Source organism: Gadus macrocephalus, chromosome 20 (assembly GCF_031168955.1).
Source record: "Gadus macrocephalus chromosome 20, ASM3116895v1".
Classification (NCBI taxonomy): domain Eukaryota; kingdom Metazoa; phylum Chordata; class Actinopteri; order Gadiformes; family Gadidae; genus Gadus; species Gadus macrocephalus.
Window position 1 is genome coordinate 22,425,022 of NC_082401.1, and position 21,798 is coordinate 22,446,819.

The 21,798-nt window shown below is 42.4% G+C and overlaps 3 protein-coding genes across 5 annotated transcripts in view; all 3 read left to right on the plus strand.

The window, feature by feature from the left end:
- ranbp2 (RAN binding protein 2) overlaps positions 1-18,439 on the plus strand; it is a 28,287-nt gene extending 9,848 nt beyond the window's left edge. The window contains exons 20-31 of one of the 3 annotated variants that reach the window (XM_060039273.1): positions 259-5,218; positions 5,985-6,062; positions 8,057-8,227; positions 8,728-8,811; positions 8,979-9,148; positions 11,080-11,184; positions 11,239-11,545; positions 12,561-12,659; positions 12,896-13,044; positions 13,365-13,638; positions 13,832-14,178; positions 17,533-18,439. In XM_060039273.1, coding sequence (XP_059895256.1) covers positions 259-5,218; positions 5,985-6,062; positions 8,057-8,227; positions 8,728-8,811; positions 8,979-9,148; positions 11,080-11,184; positions 11,239-11,545; positions 12,561-12,659; positions 12,896-13,044; positions 13,365-13,638; positions 13,832-14,178; positions 17,533-17,841 — 7,053 coding nt within the window. In that variant the 3' untranslated portion in view covers positions 17,842-18,439. Of the gene's footprint in view, positions 1-258; positions 5,219-5,984; positions 6,063-8,056; positions 8,228-8,727; positions 8,812-8,978; positions 9,149-11,079; positions 11,546-12,560; positions 12,660-12,895; positions 13,045-13,364; positions 13,639-13,831; positions 14,179-17,532 lie in introns of all 3 variants that reach the window. The other 2 variants (XM_060039272.1, XM_060039274.1) reach the window with 2 other exon arrangements.
- esd (esterase D/formylglutathione hydrolase) overlaps positions 5,346-21,798 on the plus strand; it is a 55,443-nt gene continuing 38,990 nt past the window's right edge. Inside the window, exon 1 of the mRNA XM_060039287.1 lies at positions 5,346-5,364. The gene's annotated coding sequence lies outside the window, so the exon portion shown is untranslated. The remainder of the gene's footprint in view (positions 5,365-21,798) is intronic.
- On the plus strand, positions 18,863-21,274 carry tpt1 (tumor protein, translationally-controlled 1). The gene is made up of 6 exons (XM_060039295.1): positions 18,863-19,123; positions 19,505-19,578; positions 20,181-20,368; positions 20,453-20,558; positions 20,639-20,755; positions 20,866-21,274. Exons 1-6 carry the CDS (start codon positions 19,096-19,098, stop codon positions 20,866-20,868), a joined length of 516 nt encoding a protein of 171 aa, XP_059895278.1. The 5' UTR covers positions 18,863-19,095; the 3' UTR covers positions 20,869-21,274.

Here is a 21,798-nt window from a genome sequence, read left to right on the forward strand (position 1 = left end):
AATTAGTCTGCCTTTATGACTAAACGTATTGAGATGTTCTGTAAACCTTAGTCCAAAGTAAACTCTATCTTGAAGTTCAAGTTCTGATCTGTACTCTGCATCGGCAAGAAAGAAAACGACAAAAAAATAAATAAATAAAATAACATCGGTATATGCCATCGGCAAGAATATTGGCCCAGAATGTTAGCATTGGTGCATCCCTATTTTGGACCAGTGAGCTATGAATCTTCTAATGCATATTTTTGTGTTTTATCACAGGGTTCCATGTACAACATGAATCGTATGCCCCCACAACCGCATATGTATTCCTACCAGCAGCCGAACCACACACCACCAATGCAACCTGCACTGCCCTGCGTCTACCCCCCACAAGAACAAGTTTTCGGTGCACCTCTTCGCTTTGAGTCACCAGCAACCAACCTTCTCTCGCCGTATAGTGAGGAACATTACAATCGTGGTGTAACTCAGCCAACAACCAACCTGCCCCTCCCTGAGCCTGGTTACTTTACCAAACCCTCTCCGGTTACCGTTCAACCAAAGAGCATTGAGGGGAAAGCAATGGATTTTGGGAAAATCTCTTTTGGCCAAATAGCATTGACTGACATCCCAAAGGTTCCTAGTCTTGTTGCTGGGCCAACTAGTCAAACTGCACAATCTTCAGATTTCAAATTCAACTCTAATAATTTCAAATCCAACGACGGAGACTTTACCTTCTCTGCTTCTCCAGCCAAGCACAGTGAGAGTCTGCTTGGGCTGCTGACTTCGGATATTTCCACTAAAACAGACTTTGAGCAGAAGCCTGGGACTCAGGATCAATCCACTAGCCAAGGGAGCATCTTCACATTTGGAACTAAAAATCTTTCTGGGTTCAGTTTCGCAAGTGCAACAACAAACACTGGAATTCCAGGCGCATTTGAAAAAGTTGAGAAGCCATTTAGTTTTGGGGATGTCAACAAGCCTATAGATGAAGTTGAAAAGCAACCTCAAGTCGAGCAAAATCAGCCACTGGAAAGTGACAATGACAGCACCCAGTTAGAGGATGATGATGATGGTCCTCATTTTGAACCAATTGTACCTCTGCCCGATAAGATAGATGTCAAAACAGGTGAGGAAGAAGAACAGGAATTGTTCTGTAATAGGGCCAAGCTGTACCGTTTCGAAATGGAGACAAAGGAGTGGAAAGAGCGGGGTATTGGAAATATAAAGATTTTAAAGCATAACATTTCAGGAAAGGTGCGAATCTTAATGAGGAGAGAACAAGTCCTTAAGATCTGTGCCAACCACTATATCAACGCTGATACCCTACTTAAACCCAATGCTGGCTCAGATAAGTCATGGGTCTGGAATGCCATTGATTATGCAGATGAGCAGCCCAAACCTGAACAACTAGCCATCCGCTTCAAAACTGCGGAGGAGGCAATGCTTTTCAAAACAAAGTTTGATGAAGCTCAACAAAATGTGCCCAAGTCACCAACAAAGCATTGCTTGCAGGAAAAGAGAGACGTGGGCTATAAACTGAATGAAACCAAATCATCATTTGGAGCCCAGTTTGCACTTAAGGACGGGGAATGGGACTGCAATGTTTGCTATGTGCGAAACAAGCCCAAAGATATTCAATGTGTAGCTTGTCAGACCAAAAATCCACAAACTGTGTCAGAACCAGGAGGAACGACAGTCACTGACTCCAAACCACCACCCCCACTTGGAGGACCAACAGCAGCAAGTAGCTTCACTTTCAAATTTGGCACTGAGTCTTCAAAGAATAGTTCTAGCACTCCATTTTCAGGATTTGGGGCATTCGGTTCTTCTAATCCTCCATTTTCATTTGTTACCAGTGGTCAAACCCTGGCCGATACTGGAACCAGTGCATTTGGAGCTCAGTTTAATAAGAAGCAAGGTCAATGGGACTGTGATGCGTGTTATGTAAGAAATGAGTCGGCCTCAAACAGTTGTGTTGCCTGTCAAGCACCTCATTCCTCAACAGCATCAGGTGTCAAAAAACCATCAGAAACCGCTGGTCCACCTGCAGAAACAGCAGCTGCCCCAACCACCGAGTCTCAGAGCTCTGCGTTTGGCTCGAGTTTTGGAAGCCAATTTGGGATGAAGGCAGGTCAATGGGACTGTGATGCATGTTATGTAAGAAATGAGTCATCATCGACGAGTTGTGTTGCCTGTCAAACTCCTCAGGCCTCAGCAGCTGCCGTTGACTCAGGAACATTCGGTCCACCTGCACAAATGGCTGTTGACCCAACCAGCAAGCCCCAGAGCTCTGCGTTTGGATCGAGTTTCGGTAGCCAATTTGGGATGAAACAAGGTCAATGGGACTGTGATGCATGTTATGTGAGAAATGAGTTCTCATCCAAGAGTTGCGTTGCCTGTCAAACTCCTCAGGCCTCAGCGGCATCAGTTGTCTCTCAAACGGCAGGCCCACCTGCACAAATGGCAGCTGCCCCAACCAGCAAGCCCCAGAGCTCTGCGTTTGGATCGAGTTTTGGTAGCCAATTTGGGATGAAGGCAGGTCAATGGGACTGTGATGCATGTTATGTGAGAAATGAGTCCTCATCGACGAGTTGTGTTGCCTGTCAAACTCCTCAGGCCTCAGCAGCATCAGTTATCACAGAAAAAGCAGGGCCACCTACCCAAATAAAAGCTGCCCCAACCACCAAGCCTCTGAGCTCTGCGTTTGGCTCGAATTTCGGTGGCCAATTTGGGATGAAACCAGGACAGTGGGACTGTGATGCATGTTATGTAAGAAATGAGTCCTCATCCAAGATTTGTGTTGCCTGTCAAACTTCGAATCCCTTATCCAAAACGACTTCCCCTACAGCTAAAGCACCATGCCCTACTTCATCACTGGGAGCCATGTTTGCTAAGAAAGTTGGGGAGTGGGACTGTGACACTTGTTTGGTCAGGAACAATGCGTCGGTCAGTCAATGTTTGTCCTGTCAGACGGCTAATCCTAACCAAAGTACTAGTGGCCCTGGTACTTCAATAGGCATCAGTAGCTCAACATTTAGCTTTAGTTTTGGAGATAAAACTGCATCGAGTCAATCAGCTGTAACTACCTTAACTTCTAGCTTTGGTAGCAGCAACGGTTCTTCCTTTAAGTTTGGAGTGCCCCATTCAGAAATTCCTGTTACTACTGCTTCAAGCTTTTCATTTGCATTGCCCATCCAAGCTGGGGGATTCAAGTTTGGGGCTCAAGAAACTACAAATGTAGTATCTGCGATGAAAACTGGACCAGTGACTGCTTCTACAGTCCTCAAAAACTTAGCGGACCAACACAAAGAAACAATGTCTACACAATCTATTGATGGAACTAAGGAAGACGAAAATGCACTATTTACTGGTAGGCATGATGCATTCAGTTTTGCAGCCTTGGCCACCTCTTCTAGTGGGGACTTTCAATTTGGCCAGAATGATCCCTCTTTTAAGGGCTTCTCTCGTGCTGGCGAAAATCTGTTTTCATCCAACCAGGGGTCTCCAAGCAAGGTAGGCTCTTCAGCTGCCCAGGAAGAGGACATGTACAAGACGGAGGAGAATGATGACATACAGTTTGAACCTGTTGTTCAGTTGCCGGAAAAGGTTGATCTGGTGACGGGAGAGGAGGAAGAGCAGGTTCTCTACTCCCAGCGTGTTAAGCTGTTTCGTTTTGATACCGGCCTAAGCCAATGGAAAGAACGGGGCTTGGGTGTCCTCAAATTTCTCAAAAATGCCTCTAATGGCAGACTCAGAGTTTTAATGAGAAGAGAGCAGGTCCTGAAGGTATGTGCCAACCACTGGATCACCACCACAATGAATCTCAAGCCTCTAGCAGGGTCAGACAAAGCATGGATGTGGTTAGCAAATGATTTCTCGGATGGAGATGCTAGACTAGAACAGCTAGCAGCCAAGTTCAAAACACCAGAGCTAGCATCGGAGTTCAAGCAAAAGTTTGAAGAGTGCCAGAGACTCCTACTAGATATCCCATTGCAGACACCACACAAGCTTGTTGATACTGGCAGAACAGCCCATCTCATTCAGAAAGCTGAGGAAATGAAGACTGGTTTAAAAGATTTAAAATGTTTCCTGACCGATGGGAAAACTAAACTCTGTGATGAAAGCGCAGCAAACCTCACACCATCTAGCAATGTGATGGGGCTGACCGTGAAGCCCCACACTGAAGGCACAGGTCCTGCTTTGGAATGGGATAACTACGATCTTAGAGGAGAACCTTTAGATGACTCTGCTGACACTTCTGTGTATGCTTCTCCTCTAGCAAGCAGTCCCGTTAGAAAGAACCTATTTCGATTTGGAGAATCCACCAGTGGTTTTAGCTTCAGTTTTCAGCCTGGCATCAGCCCTTCCAAGTCTCCTGCTAAGCTCAATCAGAGCGGAGTGTCAGTGGGCACTGATGATGAGCAGGATTCAACTCAAGATGAGGACAAAGATGGTCAGTACTTTGAACCCATTGTACCCTTGCCTGATCTTGTGGAGATTTCCACAGGAGAGGAAAATGAGCAGGTGGTCTTCAATCACCGGGCTAAACTGTACCGTTACGACAAAGACCTTAACCAATGGAAGGAGAGGGGCATCGGAGAAATCAGGATCCTGCAGAACTATGACACTAGACGAGTGAGGCTTATCATGAGACGAGATCAGGTGCTCAAGATTTGTTGCAACCACTGGATTACAACAGCAATGAAGCTAGAATTGATGAAAGGATCTGAGAAGGCCTGGGTGTGGAGTGCTTTAGACTTTACTGATGCTAAAGATGGAAGAGTTGAACAATTGGCTGTGAGGTTCAAACTACAGGATGTAGCAAATTCATTCAAAGAGGTATTTGAGAAGGCCAAAAATGCACAGGATAGTGAGACACCAATGACCCCAGTGACTTCAAGTGTGGCCACTCCTCAGGAAACAATGCCAGCCATGACTACACCTACACAAGTATGTGGAAAAGAAGCGATTGCCATCCTGGAAGAAGCAATTAAAGAGCGCACAGACCTGATTTCCGACAGTCAGCCATTGACAGCTATAACTTGCAGCCCTTCAAACCCTATGAAGATGGTGGTTTCTCCCCCCAAGTTTGTCTTTGGTACAGATACCCTCCAAAAAATCTTTGGCCCAACCAAGTCTTCTCCAGAGCCCGAAATAAATTCATCTAACTCCAGGACCGAAGATAACCTCAATGTGTCCCAGTCATCTGCATCCCCTGCATTCAAAATCCCAGAGAAAGGTAAGTCTTCCAAAGCAGTTTTAAATATTTTATTTCAATCCATTTTGTTTATCTTTGTTTTAAAGTGTATCCCCATCCTTACCGTGCAACCCTATTCAATGCTCAATACTGAGAGGAACTCGCCATCAAGGGTTAGCAAACACTTCACTTTCGAGCATAAATGTGGGAATTTTAGACTAGTATGATTATCGGGCGACACTTTGTAAATGATCATCCCCAATTTAAATGTAGCCCGTGACATTTTAAATTGAACACACTATTTCTTTAAAATTGTTGAATTAGGTCCTACCATTGTTTGAGATCTCAGGTACACAGATCTTCCATTGATGGAATTAAATTATTCTGCGCCTAATCTCTATCAAAAATACCTCCCTTTCAGGAACCATTCATAAATCCCCCATCCATTTTTGTCTTTTTTCATGCCCACTTCAATTTATTTAGCTGGGATTATGTAGACGGCAGAAAAACTCACAAGTAGAGCTTCCGATTTATGGATGTATGTCCTACAAATATAGAAAACAATGCTAGCTTTACTGGTAGAGCATGGCATTAACACTGCCAGGGTCTTGGGGCCACCCTTAATAAAAATAATAGACACATTGCGAGACGATTTGGTTAAAAGTGTCCACCAAACAGTAAATGCCAGATTATCTAATTTGACAATGGTTTATGTGGTGCAGTTTTTCATTAGAATAGTAGTTAATTCGGCTGAGATATGAAACAGCATTGAATTTAGCTTCTTTCTTCAAACATGCTATCTTTTTAGGATTGGATTTTAGGCTTTTCAAAGATAATCCAATGGCTTTTTGGACCACCACATCGTCCTTCCAATTTGAGTCCCCAGGTACTTCTCATTGCCATGCCCCTGTCTGTGTGTGCCATGCTATGCCACATGTTACCAGCTTTCACCTGAAAGAAGGCGATAGCCGGGAAGCAACACACACTTAACATGTTGCATGCCCAGTGTGTGTGTGTTGCCAAAAACAGATTGTAACTCAACTTCGAATGAGCAGTTAAACTTTTATACTGCCAATGAATCCAAAGCCATGATAATTTCCGAAGGGCAATGTTGGCCCAGTAATATTATTCTCCCACTGTTGGAGTCTGTCACAAAAGTAAACATTTCACTTGATCATGGGCTAAAAAGGTGTGTAAATCATGCTGCACACTGCCTTGGTGAATTTGTTGACATTACTTTTGCCATTTTAATCAACCTATAGGCTGCATTACTTTTTAAGAACTGTTCAACACTTGTGGCACTGTACTACAGAGAACTGGACCAAAAGATTGGTTCCGATGTTCGGATCTCGATGGGCACAAAAGTGTATAAACGTGTGCTACTCGCTAACAGTAGTGCATGTTTTATCGCAATGATGTAAATGATCATGCATGTGAGTGGCATGCTCAAATATTCCATTCAGGAACTATTCCAAGGCCGTAGTTCAGGCGCTACTCCTCCCGGGACCTGACTAGGTCAGACTGTCCCTTAACCTGGTGTAATCAAACATGTCTGTACTACATTACTTTTGCTTAACTTTTTATCTAAAGGTTATTATTTTAAGAAAATGTTACAATTAAACTGAACTCTGCTAATGGGTTTGAACCATTGAACCAATCATTGAACCGCCATGGCATTGCATTTAAAGAAAGAAAGAAAAAAAAAATTGGTATTGGAACCAAAACACCAGCTTATTCCAGTCCCATTGAATGCCCAACACTTGGGCATTCAATGGGACTGGAATAAATCAATCGATCAGCTTAAAAAAAAAATGCGTTTGACCTCTAGTTCAGAAATTCCCAACCTGAGAGCCCTGAATGTTGATGGAATATCCAGATTCAAATGTATCATATGTATAAGGGAATTAACGTTCCAATTTAAAATCTGAACTATCAGTTCCCTTGTCACGGATCGGAGCATGTATTTATTCTTCGGGTTTATTGGGTTCAAATAACCTTTTGTGCTGCAATTAAGGTTCTCAGCGAAACTTCCAAGTATTGGATAATTAGCGACTACAAACTTTTTTCATTTGGAGGCGCCCTAGCAAATTTGGTAAACTCAAATTAAATAAACAGTAATAATTTATTGCATAGTTTTCTATATTGCCAGTGCCTCCAATCTTTCCTCAAGAACCATTTATTAACACTCCTCCTATATCAAAAAGTTTTACCTACTAATAATAACCGGCTGCTACGGTCATATACTATAATTTTTTTTATATATAGATATAGGCTCTGTGTTATCCCCTGCTTTACCAAAAATCGTACCGAACCTGGTATTTTCTGAACCGTTCCACCCCTAATGTTTATAGGTCCCTAAAGTATGGCTTCTTTTGTTAATTGGGTTATGGTGCAGTTCTGAAATATTGAATGTTAGGTTGGCACTTTTGGGAAAGGGAAGTGGGCCTTGAGTGGAAAAAGGCAATAGTTTATAATGCATTAGCCAGAAAGCAGTTTCCTTGTCTATTTCAAAATTATTAATGGGTGAACCAGTACCAAAGAAAAGCTTTCCTTTTTGTTCCCAGTGAACTAAATAAATTAAGTTACAGCATATAATTAAATAGAATTTGGACTATCAAACAGCATATTAAAAAAATAAAGGAAGAATACACACCTTGAAAGAAGTTTACTTTCCCTGAGGTTTTTGATACTAGTTATTCTAATACAATTGCACGTTTTTAGTTTTTTTTTTCTAAAGCATCTTGTTCGTTTTTGTGAATTCCTAACATATTAACGTCCTGTTTTTGATTTAAATTAGCTGGGTAAATTAAGTAACTGCTAATACAATAACAACTTTCTTGCTAATCTAAATATTTTTTTCCCTCCAAATTTCTGTTCCAGTACCCAGTTCTGCTGAAGGAAGTAGTGAAAATTGGGTCTCTGATGTTGAGGTGGTGTACATGAGGGAGCCTACGCCTGAGCAGGCAGCGTTGGCCAAGAGTTTACTTCTGCCACTGACTTTCTTCTGCTACAAGAACGAACCAAGCTACACCAGCGACGATGAAACTGATGGTAAGGTTACAACAAATGAGAGGTTATCAAAGTAATGCACAACAGACATCTGCAATTGACCCACATAATTAGATGAGCTACGTTATGGTAGCTGAGCTGTGGGGGAAAGCAGGGTATGCACGGAAGGAGGCCCACCTACTCCTTCTTAGATGTATTATATAATACAGAATATAAGGTTCTCCACTGCAAATATTTTAATTGCCATTCAAGTAGTATGAATTGAGCAGTCGATATTGACTCGCAGCTAAGAACAGTGTGCTAACCTCAACAACCGAGTTGACAACTGTGCCTTTTAACGTTTTTTTATATGCACTTGATGGCGCAGAACAGTTGACTCAAATTGACCAAATGTGACAATTCTTTGTCAATCAGATGAGTCAAATATTCTTTGCGGAAGCAAAGAATCAGGTCTGCAATGGTTCTGCTTCAAGTGTCCTGTCTGGGATACATTATTGGTTGTGATGAAAGTCTACAGGTTGAATTTGATTTTGACTTTTCAGATGAAGACTATGAATCTGCTGTGAACTCCTTAAACGGAAAGCTCTACCCTGACCCAACGGAGAGAGGAGCCACAGCATCTGATGGTACGTGATATACAGCCCTAATTTCATGGAAGATATCAGTATTCATGAGTAAATGTACACAACTATTCTCCTAGTACACTACACATAGTAACACTTATTGTAAGGGCTGCAGCCTACTATGAATTTAGGGCTTGTTTTTGTCTTTTCTCCGACCGGATTTACCTCAGATCCAGACTGCCAGGTGGTCTGGGAGAAGAAGCCTACGCCAGAAGAGGAGGAGAAGGCAAAGAGCCTACAACTCCCCCCAACCTTCTTCTGTGAACTGGGCACCAGTGATTCAGAGGGAGACAAGGCTGAGGAGTTTGAGACAGAGGTCCGCAAAGTACAAGAGGCACTGGTGTGTATGGAACTTTAGTATGAGATAATCCATGTTGTCATTTTATTTTTAAAGGTGAAGTGAACCCCCTGTTTCAGCTTGATTTTCCACAACAAAAGATGCATTTTGGGTGGAGACCCTAACCCAAGAAGTAGGGGGATAAGAGCTTATAATGAGCAATGTTGTATATGAAATTAATCAACCACTAATGGATTATAAAATTTGCGCAATCGGGCACAAAACACATTTCAAAGTGGACCGGCCCACCGGGAGACACCCTGATCTTCCCAATCTCCTGCCCCTGCTGCATAGCGGATTCAAATTGACGGCAGAACGGGCTGGGGATCCAACACCAATCTATCTAAACCATAACCACATTTCACCTTAATCGCAAATATCCCGCTGCTTCGGGTTTACCTTCGGGTTTATCCAATAAGTGGTAGTGTACCCGCGCACCATTGGCATGTATGCGCGCTTTGCTCTGCGTGTGCGTGTGAACGAGGATGACAGGGAGAAGGAGTGCTATGCGGAGATGAATGAACGGAACAATATTTATATTTCAAAATTGCGTAAAATAAATAAAAAAATAAAAGCAGAATCAAATTGTGGCGCTCGATTTTGATTCTGTGGCACTGCGCCACACATTGGTCTATGTATGGGAAACACTGTATTATATTAGATGGATATAGAGCTCCAGGTGTCCGCAAACGGCAACAATCACTTCTCCTCCATGCTGGAGTTCACTCTGACAGCTCATTAGTCAATGGGCAGCAGTCCATTTGCATTAAAGCTACAGACACTAGAAACTCGTATACTATGTTTTAGGGATGGGCACGAGTAGTAAATTCCAAACTCAAGTGATCGAGTACTCGTTTAAAACTAATCTATTTTTAGAATGCAACGCATCAGGCAGCAGGAATAGGCCTAATGATGAACGGCAATATTACCAACCAAACATGTGATGCTTATTCTCAATCAAATCAGTCAAGAGTTATCAGAGTATTCTTTATTTATTTTTGCAAACGTTCAAAACACGTTTTCCTTGCAAAAATAAATGCGTGTCACAATTGAAATAACGTGGAAAAAATGCCTAACGGTTAAAAAAAAAAAACGAAACAAGTAGCCTAACCATTGCAAATAATTTAAAGCTGCAAATAAAACGGCAGCAAATGAACTAAAAAAAAAGACTCAGCGTTGTGATCTTCTCTACACGGCCGGGAATATAGATGCGTCTTGCGGCGGAGAAAATACCCGACACACTTGGTTGCTGCAGGTCTGCTTTCCCAAACTCACCGTTGTGTTTCAGGAGCATATGTTGCCGCATAGTACTTGTAGTACTCTGGTAGCTCAATTTCGCTTGGCATATTTTACCTTTCATCTTGTGATCTCCTATTTCTGTAAAGTATTTCAATACTTCGCTGGGCTTTGCTCTAACCGCTTTGCTCTAAATTAAATTAACACTAGCTAGCTAGACACACTGTAAACACTCAGTTTACTAGCTAAATTCGATTAAACAATTAAATACAAATATATACTACGATACACTTTAAACACTAGGTTTACAGGCTAAATTCAATACAATACAAATATAAAGTAAAAACAAGTGTTATCTGTATTATGTTATTTCGTCTTGATCGATGACGCAATGTTTCGACGCGGATTACGTAGGCGGTACAATTTTCGCCCCCGGTACAATTTTGGTGTGACACGCCGCACAGAAAATTGATACATTTGCTTCAGATAACTTCTGTGTGTATATGCAAACTCGAGTTTGTCTGTCCACCAACCGAGTTCATTTGTAACGAGGAGTACTCGAGTAATTGATTCCTCACGCCCATCCCTACTATGTTTACTTGTAAGGGAAACACCATAATATGTCTCTAAGTTATATTCTTTATCAATGCATGAAATAAGGTAATTTTTCTTTCTTTTTTTTTATCCTTTTGTTTTAGATTGCCGAGGTGAAGTCTTCCACTGGTGCTTCAGAGACGTTGCCTTCAGGCCAGCTGTCCGGTACGGAGGATGCAGGCAGCACAAGGGATGCAGTCAGCACAGGGGTCGCAGTCAGCACAGGGGACGCAGTCAGCACCGGGGACGCAGTCTGCACCGAGGACGCAGTCTGCACCGAGGACGCAGTCTGCACCGAGGACGCAGTCTGCACCGAGGACGCAGTCTGCACCGAGGGCGCAGTCAGCACCGAGGGCGCAGTCAGCACCGAGGGCGCAGTCTGCACCGAGGGCGCAGTCAGCACCTTGGCACAAGGGGAGGCAATCTCTGATCAGGCATCCGAGGCCCAGAATACTGTCCCAAGCAACGGTTGTCCCATCGATCTCTCAACAAAGAAAAGCAAAGATTCGGACTCGACTGTTGATGCTGCAACTCCTTCACTTGCCAATATCTTCAGCACTACTAGTCAAGGTATACATATTTGGTTATCTTTAACTAGTGTGTAAGACTGTTGGTAACATAACCTACTCGTAACTGCATTTCCACATCGGCCCTTTTCACAGCAGACATTTTGTCATTGAAGGGTGAACACGGGTGAGAGTATAACATTTATTATGGTCCTGTTCCATTTAGGTGTGTCACACTAAATAGGCGGGGACCTCGTGTTCATGACTATGAATGTTGTTTGTCAACTCAAAGCAATCCATCCTGACTACAAGTCATCTCACATAAATGTGAGATGAAGTAGTAAAAAAAATATGGCGCGTGACACGTCTTCCAAGGCTAGGCAGACCTTTGGCCTTAAGCTAGCGAGCTAGTCATGTGTTTTTGAGGAGTGGCTTTTGCGGGATGCCTGAAGGGAAGGGGGATATATTTTTTGGGTTGAATATTTATATTATTGTCTTACTTTGGCTGGTTTCTCCAAATTGCTTACCCTAGCTGTAATGGATCCTTTTCACAGGCGTCATCGGAGGACAAACTCATTTTGCTCATAACAATCATGCTGGTAGTATTCCTTGTGTGTACCATGTACGGGTAGAAGACCAACCTGCCTACCTAATCAATGTTAGCACTAGTGTTTACCTTGCTATGATAGCTCATGGATAAGGTTCAATAGTTGTTATATTCAGTAGTTTACCCTTTTACCCTTGCCCTGGTATATAGAAGTAGCAGGCCCATCATATTTATTTCATATGATAACTTCTCTTTGAGTGTTCTATCGATAGTTTTCCTCTGTCCACCATACTTATATTTTCCTAGGGGCCTTCTCATACGTTGTTAACATTATAGATGGGCATACTTTCCCCCATAGTATACCTTTATTAAAAAATAAATAATAATAATTCATTATTTTTCAAAGGCATTTTATATATTGTGTTATTGCAATATAACAAAGTCGTATTTAAACAATAGAACATTATGCAAGTTTGGTCCATTGGGATCCACAATGTTCAAGATGTTTCTCTTCTTTACCTTCTTAATGCAGACATCAACTTCGGCTTTAACACGCTCGGAGGCGGAAGCTTCTCCTTCGCAGAACTTGCACAAAACACTGGAGATGGAGAATATGCCTTTGGATCGAGAGGTCGGTTTCAGTCACTTTACTTGGCACTGATCATTTACAAGTTGGAAAAAATGCCGTTTGCATGGCCTGTGTTCCTTTTTCTTCTTTGAACTTTCCTTGATATAATTTTTACATTTGCTCCTCTGTCACTTTCGGATACTTTTTCCAAAACATCTTTTATTGAACTCAACTTTCCGGGATATTTATAAGCATAGCTGCTCATAATGAGCGGACACCTATCTTCCTCTCCTCTTTAGACACCAACTTCTCCTGGGCAAATGCTGGAGCCTCTGTGTTTGGTGGTGCAGCCAAACCCAAGAAAAACGGCGAGGAGGGGGAAGGGGATGAAGGGGAGGCTGCCGATGAAGTGGACATTCACTTCGAGCCCATAGTGTCTCTGCCAGAGGTACCTTGTCTCCACCTCATCTTCAATTGGATTACATTTATTTAAAATGATTTAGATTCTCCTTTGTAATCCAACAGGTTATCAGCCAGGTTCAAGATAGTGTGAATGATGAACTGCTGTCGAAATGCTAATATTTGTACTAGCATTACCCATGCCATTACTCATGGAAAGGCAGAGCTCTTTTGATGTACATGATTTGTACTAGCGTAGTGGTTTCATACACAGCAGCTCGCCTTTTACTTTGCAGACCCGCCAGAAACTCTTCTCCTTTTTAAGCGCTGAAGTCGGCCTCCATTCAAGTTCTCGCTGTCCCTCCTCAGGTGGAGACCAAGTCGGGTGAGGAGGACGAGGAAATCCTGTTCAAGGAGCGCACCAAGCTGTACCGCTGGGACCGCGGGCTCAACCAGTGGAAGGAGCGCGGCGTGGGAGACATAAAGATCCTCTACCACCCCGCCAAGGGCACCTACCGCGTCATCATGAGGAGAGAGCAGGTGCTGAACGTGTGCGCCAATCACATCATCACTCCCATCATGGAGCTCAAGCCCATGAACTCGTCGGCCAACGCTCTGGTCTGGACCACCACCGACTATGCAGGTAAAACGCCACTGCAGTGTTTTGACGTGATCCTTAATATATATACGCCATTTTCTACAGTCTCCAATGTGTTTGCAATCTATTAGCCAATCAGAATTTGTCAATATTGAAGTTACTTAATTATTATCATTTATTTGAGATTTCTTTCTTTTTTATCTTTGACGGCAGCTGTTAACTCTTTCTCCTCCTCCAGAGGGCAATGCTAGTGTGGAGCAGCTGGCAGCCAAGTTCAAGAACGCAGACCTAGCTGAAAAATTCAAGAAGACCTTTTTGGAGTGTCAGCAGCGGTTGAGTCAGCCCAGTGAGGACGCCACCTTGCAGACGTTGTCCCGAGCCCAGGAACATTCCCGGGACACCAATCCCCGGGTTTTCCTGACCCTCGCCGCTGATGACGAGACCCTCGGCACCATCGGCGTGGAGCTGTATTCCCACGCTGTCCCAAAGACGGCAGAGAACTTCCGGGTGCTCTGCACGGGAGGCAAGGGCTTTGGTCTGAAAAACTCCATCTTCCACAGGGTTATACCCAACTTCATGTGTCAGGTGAGCTGATAATAGCATATTTAAAATTTAGAAAACATGAGACCACGATAGATGTAAAAATGTGTCCCTTTCGGTCGGTAAGTGTGTGGAACATAGCACACCACACAATAACGTGTCATGTTTCTTAAAACCTATTGGGTATCGTCTCTCAAACGTGACAATCATACACTCTGCTTTATGCCTTGTTTCTAAACAAACAAATATTATGATATCAGTTGCCTATTTAGATATTTACACTGTGCATGTAGGTAATAGGCTACATATTTTATTGTCCTGAACATCTCATAATAACAAATGCTCCAGTCTTTTTGCATAGAATTAAACCGGTTTATCCTCTCACTCCGCACCGTACCAGTAAAACCAGATACCACCCAACCCTAGTGTTCATCAACCTCTGCATCCCAAATGTACCCGTATCCGGGTAAAGCGCATCCTTGCATTGCCAGACAAATTGCAGACTACAATTAGTCTGGAACAGCTCTGTTAATTTTGGATTTACAAAGCGTGTCAACAAGTGGTGCAAAACACTATGTAGATTTTCGGGGAACTTATCCTTTCATCTGGGCGCTTTCAGCATTCTCTGTCAACACCCGGCTTCGGCCTTCTCCGCCCCCTCGCCCCCCTCCTGCCAACCCCACTCCGTTGTGATTGGTTACCTTCCGGAAGAGCATGTGGCAGCAAGGCCATACATGGAAATCCGGATTGTTCTACGTAGATAAATCCCGGAAATTTGAAAAAGTGAATGGCGATCGGCGTCCCTAGTGTTTACAATCTGCACAGCCACCCCAGACGGTCTGCAGGGAATATGTCTAAATGCATGTACGTCATTATTTGACCCTTTAGTATGGTTAAACATGACTATAAATTAGGGCTGTAACGATACACAAACTCACGATTCGGTTTGTATCACGATTTTTGACCCACGGTTCGATGCATCCCATGATTTTAGCATTTTATTTAAACAACACTTATATACCAATTAACTTAATGTAACATTTAATAACAAATAATTTGGAACACTGAACAGATTTGAACAGAAAGAATACTATTAAAGTATAGCTAAATTAATAAAGAAATAACCAAAGATTGCAGTTGGAGGATGCTTTTTGCTGGTAGGCAAAAACCCTCAACTGTTTGGTTGGTTTAGTCAAATATCCTTATTAGCGCTTCTTATTAGGCTATGTAGCTTAAATAATGACATAATCAGGCCGTATAGAATGCAACATGTTTAATAGCCTAACTTTCAATAGATGGGGAAAACATGAACGTCGCAATAACGAGGCATAGTGTTACGAGTAGCATATGTGTGTGCGCGAGAATGGCAGTGTGCGTATATGCGTGTGTGAGTGACGTCAGCGAGTGAGTGGACGAGCGAGGAGAGCGAGCGGTAGCGCGTGTGTCTAGTGAAGAAGCGAACGAGTCCGGTAGAATAGAGTACCCATCCTGTCAATAATCGGTGGCCGCTTCATTCCGACCTATAAGCAGACAAACTGCCAGTCAAATCACACAAAACAATAGAGACAGGATCACACAGGCAATTTTATCGCGCTTGGCCCACTCTGGATAAATGTCGTTCATATCGCATATGAGGACTTCGACGGCTGTGGAGAAATGCAATCCTCCGTAGCCACGGAGAGCTGTCATCACAGAGAGGGCATCTCGTCACATATTTACGGCATCGATAGGAGGGGGCGCTGTCAGCAGACTATTATTTAGACAAATTATTAGCAAATTTCAATCGGACAATTTGACCGGAGAGTTAGAAAGGGCATATCGCGCTTCTGCCTTCTCACACCGCGAGACAGGTTCGTGGCTTTGAGTGTCGCAATTTCGGTTTCGATACGCGTATCGTTACAGCCCTACTATAAATCATTATAACAACGTTTATAGGTCATAATAGTCGAAAAAGCATAATAGGTGCTCTTTAAGTAGAAGAAACGCGTCATGACCGCGCTTTGCAACCTGTTGAAATAAACCGGTAGGCTGAGCCAGCGATGAGCAAGAGCCAGCGATGAGCAAGAGCCGTAGCGAATGCTCAACGAAAGCTGCCGCGACAGATCAGGCCGTAGCGAAAGCTCAACCAAATAGCCTAATTTTACTATGGGATACGTAGTAGTGCATAGCGATTGAACATTGCATAGCCCTTACAAGTTCCTGTTCCTAAATTACTGTCCAGTGACCCTAAATGGGTGCTCAGGTTCAGAATTGGGTTAAGTTAAAAAGTTTACAATCAATATAAAGTCCAGGATACAGTTAGCATTAGGGCCCGACCGATATTGATTTTTGAGTGCCGATGCCGATTATTTTCAGAGAAAAATTACGATTACGATTTAATCGGCCGATTAAAAAATAAAATAAAAAACATATAAAACTTAGTTTTTGATACCTTGAATATACTTTAAACACTTTTGACGAATATGTGAATTGAATGCAGAATCTTTGAGTGTTTTAGAATACATTTACAGTCAAAAATGAGTGTAATGTAAAATGTAAAATAAATAACTAACTCCCAATGTGCTGCGCTCGTGAGCAGTGACTAACACGTGCGTGCTGAGCAGTATGGTCTCACCGTTGGAGTCTACAGTATAACAAATTAACATGGCCTGGGACCTAAAGGAAAACAGGCACAACATGCTCAAACAACGCGTCTTGTGTACATTGGTGAGGTGAGCGCGCAGCTGCCTGAGCGAGCGTGCTTTCATGTTGTACGGTAAAATTCAATCTCCTCTTTTTTACTCCAGCTAAAGTTGTTAGTTAGCAAGGCGAGTAGGAGCGCAATCTGCAGGATACTAATCGCAATAACATTTATAAAAAAAAATAAAAATCGGTTGTAATCTGCGTCTTTTTGGCCGATGCCGATTATTTTCAAAAAGGCTATAATCGGCCGATTAAATCGGCAGGCCGATAAATCGGTCAGGGCCTAGTTAGCATATATGGTTTTGGAATTCAAAGACATGGAGCAGGGTGTATGATTATACAATTCAATAGTAATACATTTGAGACTAGAAAGATTCAACCTCTTCCGCACTAAAGTACAGTAACAACGGAATCTAGACCATTGGAGTCGAGCAACCGTCTCTGTATCAAAGTGCTGTTGGCTTCATTTTTGTCCTCAATTTCATTATATCATATAGCCGACGTTATGCTGAGTAATAAAAGGTCATATGATCTTAAACTGAATTTTACCCCCACCACATTGAAAGCCCCTCCTTTTGTAATAAACGAGGCAATTCTTAGGTTTGAAAACCTGTGGAGAAAAATCTTTGCAGTTTCAATCAGGTAACACTGTTTTATGATATTATTGCTGTCATTGATTTTGTAACGGGAACCTTGCGTGACTTCCTGTGTTTTCAGGGAGGTGACTTCACAAACCACGATGGAACCGGCGGAAAGTCCATCTACGGTGGACAGTTTGAAGATGAGAACTTTGACATCCGACACACGGGCCCGGGCCTCCTGTCCATGGCGAACCGCGGTCGGGACACAAACAACTCCCAGTTCTTCATCACTCTGAAGAAGGCCGAGCATCTGGACTTTAAACACGTGGTGTTTGGCTGGGTTCACGAGGGCATGGAGGTGGTGCGGGCGATGGCTGAGCTGGGCTCTGCGTCCGGCAAGTCCAGCAAGAAGATAAGCATTGTGGACTGTGGACAGGTTTCATAGACATTGATAACTAATATGGTGAAAAACACTTGAGCACAGGAAACTCTAAATGTCATAATGATTTTCTCAATCAACTCCCCGGGAATCTGAAGTTAAATGCTATAATAAGAGCATGTGATGATTGTTCTTTCTCTTATTCAGTCCTTTAATGCAGATTGTTTCTTGCCCTCCTTTTTTAAGCTGGACTGGAGTAGTCCAATCGTTCGTACTGATCATATTGGCGAAGGTATAACGAGGCAGCCTTTTGTTAGAGGCCGGTGTTGTTGCTGGGTTGCACTTAGGTTTTACATTACATGTCACCTTTTAAGGGAAGTTGTTGTACAAATATGTATAGTTATTTTCCTGTTTTCAGAGGTAGCATTGATAATTCACCATGCACCATATTTTCCTGATGTCGTGTTCCTTTTTTTTAATGCTGACTTTCTATATGACTTGTTTTGCCTGTCCCTGTTTCTGTAAGAAAGATGGTTATACCTAAGGCTACAAAATTCCTGCATTGTAACGGGACAGACAGAACCGGATTTACCCTAAAGATATCAAGTAAAAAGGGTGCTTCTCGTACTGAGATGAAGAATTGAATAAAGTTGCTATAATTGTTTTTGTGGCTTTTTTTTTATGCATTTTTTATTTTGTGGTTGATTTAAGCATTTATTCCACTTCACCGCCCTAGATAATTAAATTCTTGTGAAGATTGGTTTTGTGACCTGAACTATAATGCTGATGGTGATACTGGTCGCTTAAATGCAGCATTGTGCAAAAATAACTACATTGACAACATTGGATGGATGGTTGAATGGATGATGTTGCACAATGCTCAAGTAGCTTGCTTTTACTTCAATATAAACATTTACAGCTACCCTTTTAACCAAAGAAAATCGTAATATTTAAATGAATATGAACTAAATAGGAATGCAAATTAATTGATGGGGAAAAAACTAATGGTAATAACATTTACTAAATTATTAAATTCCTTTTCTCTGGCTTATATACCTTATTGAGAAAAAAACGGGCTGCTGATTAACTTGTGTCTACTATTTTCCTGTGCGTACATAGAAAATAAGTAATGGTTTGCGTTTATGCAACACTCCAGCCACGAGGCGGCAATATCGCGTGGTGTCCCTTTTAATGGCTACGTCACTGCGATCCCGTGTAAATGTTCCGTCTGAGGCCGGATCGGTCTTTTTCTCGTCAGGTCCCGTCGTGGTGGGAGGTTTGCCGTTTTGTCCCGCAGTATCTTAACATCAATCCGTCAAAATGCTGATCTACAAGGACATAGTCTCGGGTATGAAAAGACTGTATTCAACGACTTGGGATTTTGTTTAAGCTGTTTCACCGACTTTGGTTATTCTCAACACATTTTCTCGAGCCGCTTTGCTAACGATGCTAATCAAAATGTCCGTCATGCTAACACAGGCTACTTCGTCATTTTGGAATCGTCAGCTTGAACGTTTTCTTCTCTTCTGTTTTCTATGTCATCGTTTCAAAAGCAGACTATCTAAACCGTGTAGATTAAGTATCGGAGTTGAAAAAACATCGTTGTTTTTTGTCATTGTTTAGTGTGATCATCGTGGCTGTTTACCGCGTAGCCATTGCCGCCTAGCGTTGCCTGCTGTTCCTGACGTTTTAATTGTTACAAAATCTAAAACCGTTTCTCTCATTGCAGGTGATGAGATGTTCACCGACATCTACAAGATCAAGGAAACTGAAGATGGGTTTTTCATCGAGGTGGAAGGAGCGGTGAGTGTATATTTCAACTTCCCGGCTGATAAATGGATAGGGAACCGGGCTCATTTTCTGCGGCAACACCACTGACTTTAAATAGAAGTTCAAACCTGATTTGAACAACACTTTGCACATCGGTTCACCGCTACATGTTCTTAAAAACTTAAAAGTTATCGATATAAATGTAGACATTTGAGGTCCATACCATTTGGCCCGGAAACAAATCGGCCTTTCCGCCTACGTCACCGTCACACTAAAAGCACGTCCCGGTATTGACTCATCAAGGATCGTGTCCTACTGCGCACGAATGGAAGCACGTCCTAAAAAGCGTTTAAATCGCCAACATTGAATTGAGTCAGCGTCTTGTCAAATCGCCAATGTGACGTTTGGAAATAATCAGCTTAATCGGTATGATCAATGTTCGCTTACGTATTCAATTTGCAATGGTGCAAATGCCTGCAAATGCATTTGGTGTCTTGATACTTCATTGAATAATTTCTAGTCAATGTATTTTTTTCGTGAAAGTCTGATCTGAGATATCAAAACAACAATATGTGATGTCAAGATGATCACACAAGGCTACACCAAAATGACTAATACCTTCTGTGTTTGTTAAGATGGTCACCAGGTCGGGAGGTGACATCAGCGAATCTCTCATCGGAGGAAACAAATCTGCAGAAGAACAGGTGGAAGACTTCGACAAAGTCACAGAATCGGGTGTGGATATTGTGCTCAATTCAAAACTGCAGGAGACCATTTTAAACAAGAAAAGCTTCAAAGTCTACATCAAGGACTATGTCAAGGAGTAAGTCTAAAATGGGAATTGGTTAATTGCACTAGTCTAATGCATGTAATGTATGACTAAAAGTATACCTTTTTGTTTATTTAGACTCACAGCCAAACTGCAGGAGACCAAGCCCGAGAGAGTGGAACCTTTCATGAAGCAAATTGGCGACCGGGTCCGGGATATTATGGCTAACATTAAGAACTACCAGGTAAAGACATGCACTCGTTGGTCAGTGGCAGCATTCATTTGGTTGCAAAGACTGGCTGCCATTTAACTCTTTCTCATCAGTTTTTCACAGGTGATTCAATGAACCCCCTGGGCATGTTGGGCATGCTTGACTTCCGTGAGGATGGCGTCACCCCTTTCATGATTTTCTTCAAGGATGGTCTGGAGGTCGAGAAAGTTGTACGTACTTTTATTCTCAGTATGCTTGTAATCATGGAGGTTATTTTGAATGTCTCGTGCATTTCAGATTAAAGAACACAACCCTCTTCTTCTTTTCTCTCCCTCTCCAGTAACAACTCAAAGACCCCTTCGGCTTTTCTTGCGGATTTTGAATGGACTTACGGATATGGGAAAGAACCTGGTCTTTATCAACCCAAAGGAATTATTTGTGCAGTCCACTGATTATTGACATTATGGCCCACAGTATCGGTAATGCGAGTGAATTTTCATCTAATACACAAGTTGTCAATTGTACTTTTTCATCACTTAATTGAAGACACAGAAGCAAGGAAACTGGGCTCTGCTTTTTATCTTGCATGAACTTCGCTTCTTGATGATTCCAATATTCCATTCTGCATCATGTTTTCTGTGGGGCTGATTGGCTTACCCTCATCACCGTCTGCCTTGTCTGACGGCATGCAATTTACCATCTCCCTGACTGAGTATGATTCTGGTTTTAAATAAAAACCTTGAAACGTCTGTTTTGGAATGACTAAACACTTCACCCAAAAACTTCCCTGGTGAAGTATGAAAAATAATACCAGGTTTGGTCCTTGCCCGCTTCAGTTCGGTGGTTACATATTTCTAGTATTGTGTGGTCTTATGGCCACATGAGATTTAAAGGGCAATAAACAATCCCTGCCAAAGCTTCTTTGGTTGTCATATCCAACATTGAAATTATATGTACTGATTTCCTTCCTGGAATTATATCCCAACAGGGATATTCAAATTTGGACTGCCTTAGCTGTAAATGGTCATCTAACATGTTGCCTTTGCAAATTAAGTTGGGATGTGACTAACGAAATCCTAGCCACCCCATTGGAGGCAAAAGTGGCACCCCCAGTTATCAGATTTCCGTGCCCTTCCCAGACCCGATATATTCAGTGATTTGTGGGACTACCAAACTGATCCTACAATATGGTAAAGGTAACGTCGCTAATTGGAAGTACTGGGCTCTACATAGACAAATGTTATTACTAGGAAAACCACATTCAAGAATCAAA

Bases quoted from the DNA above. Each gene is read 5' to 3' on its own strand.
- tpt1 (XM_060039295.1), top strand. From the start codon at position 19,096: ATGCTGATCTACAAGGACATAGTCTCGG. The intron at 19,579-20,180 runs GTGAGTGTATAT...GTGTTTGTTAAG, and splicing joins TCATCGAGGTGGAAGGAGCG to ATGGTCACCAGGTCGGGAGG. The intron at 20,369-20,452 runs GTAAGTCTAAAA...TTGTTTATTTAG, and splicing joins ATCAAGGACTATGTCAAGGA to ACTCACAGCCAAACTGCAGG.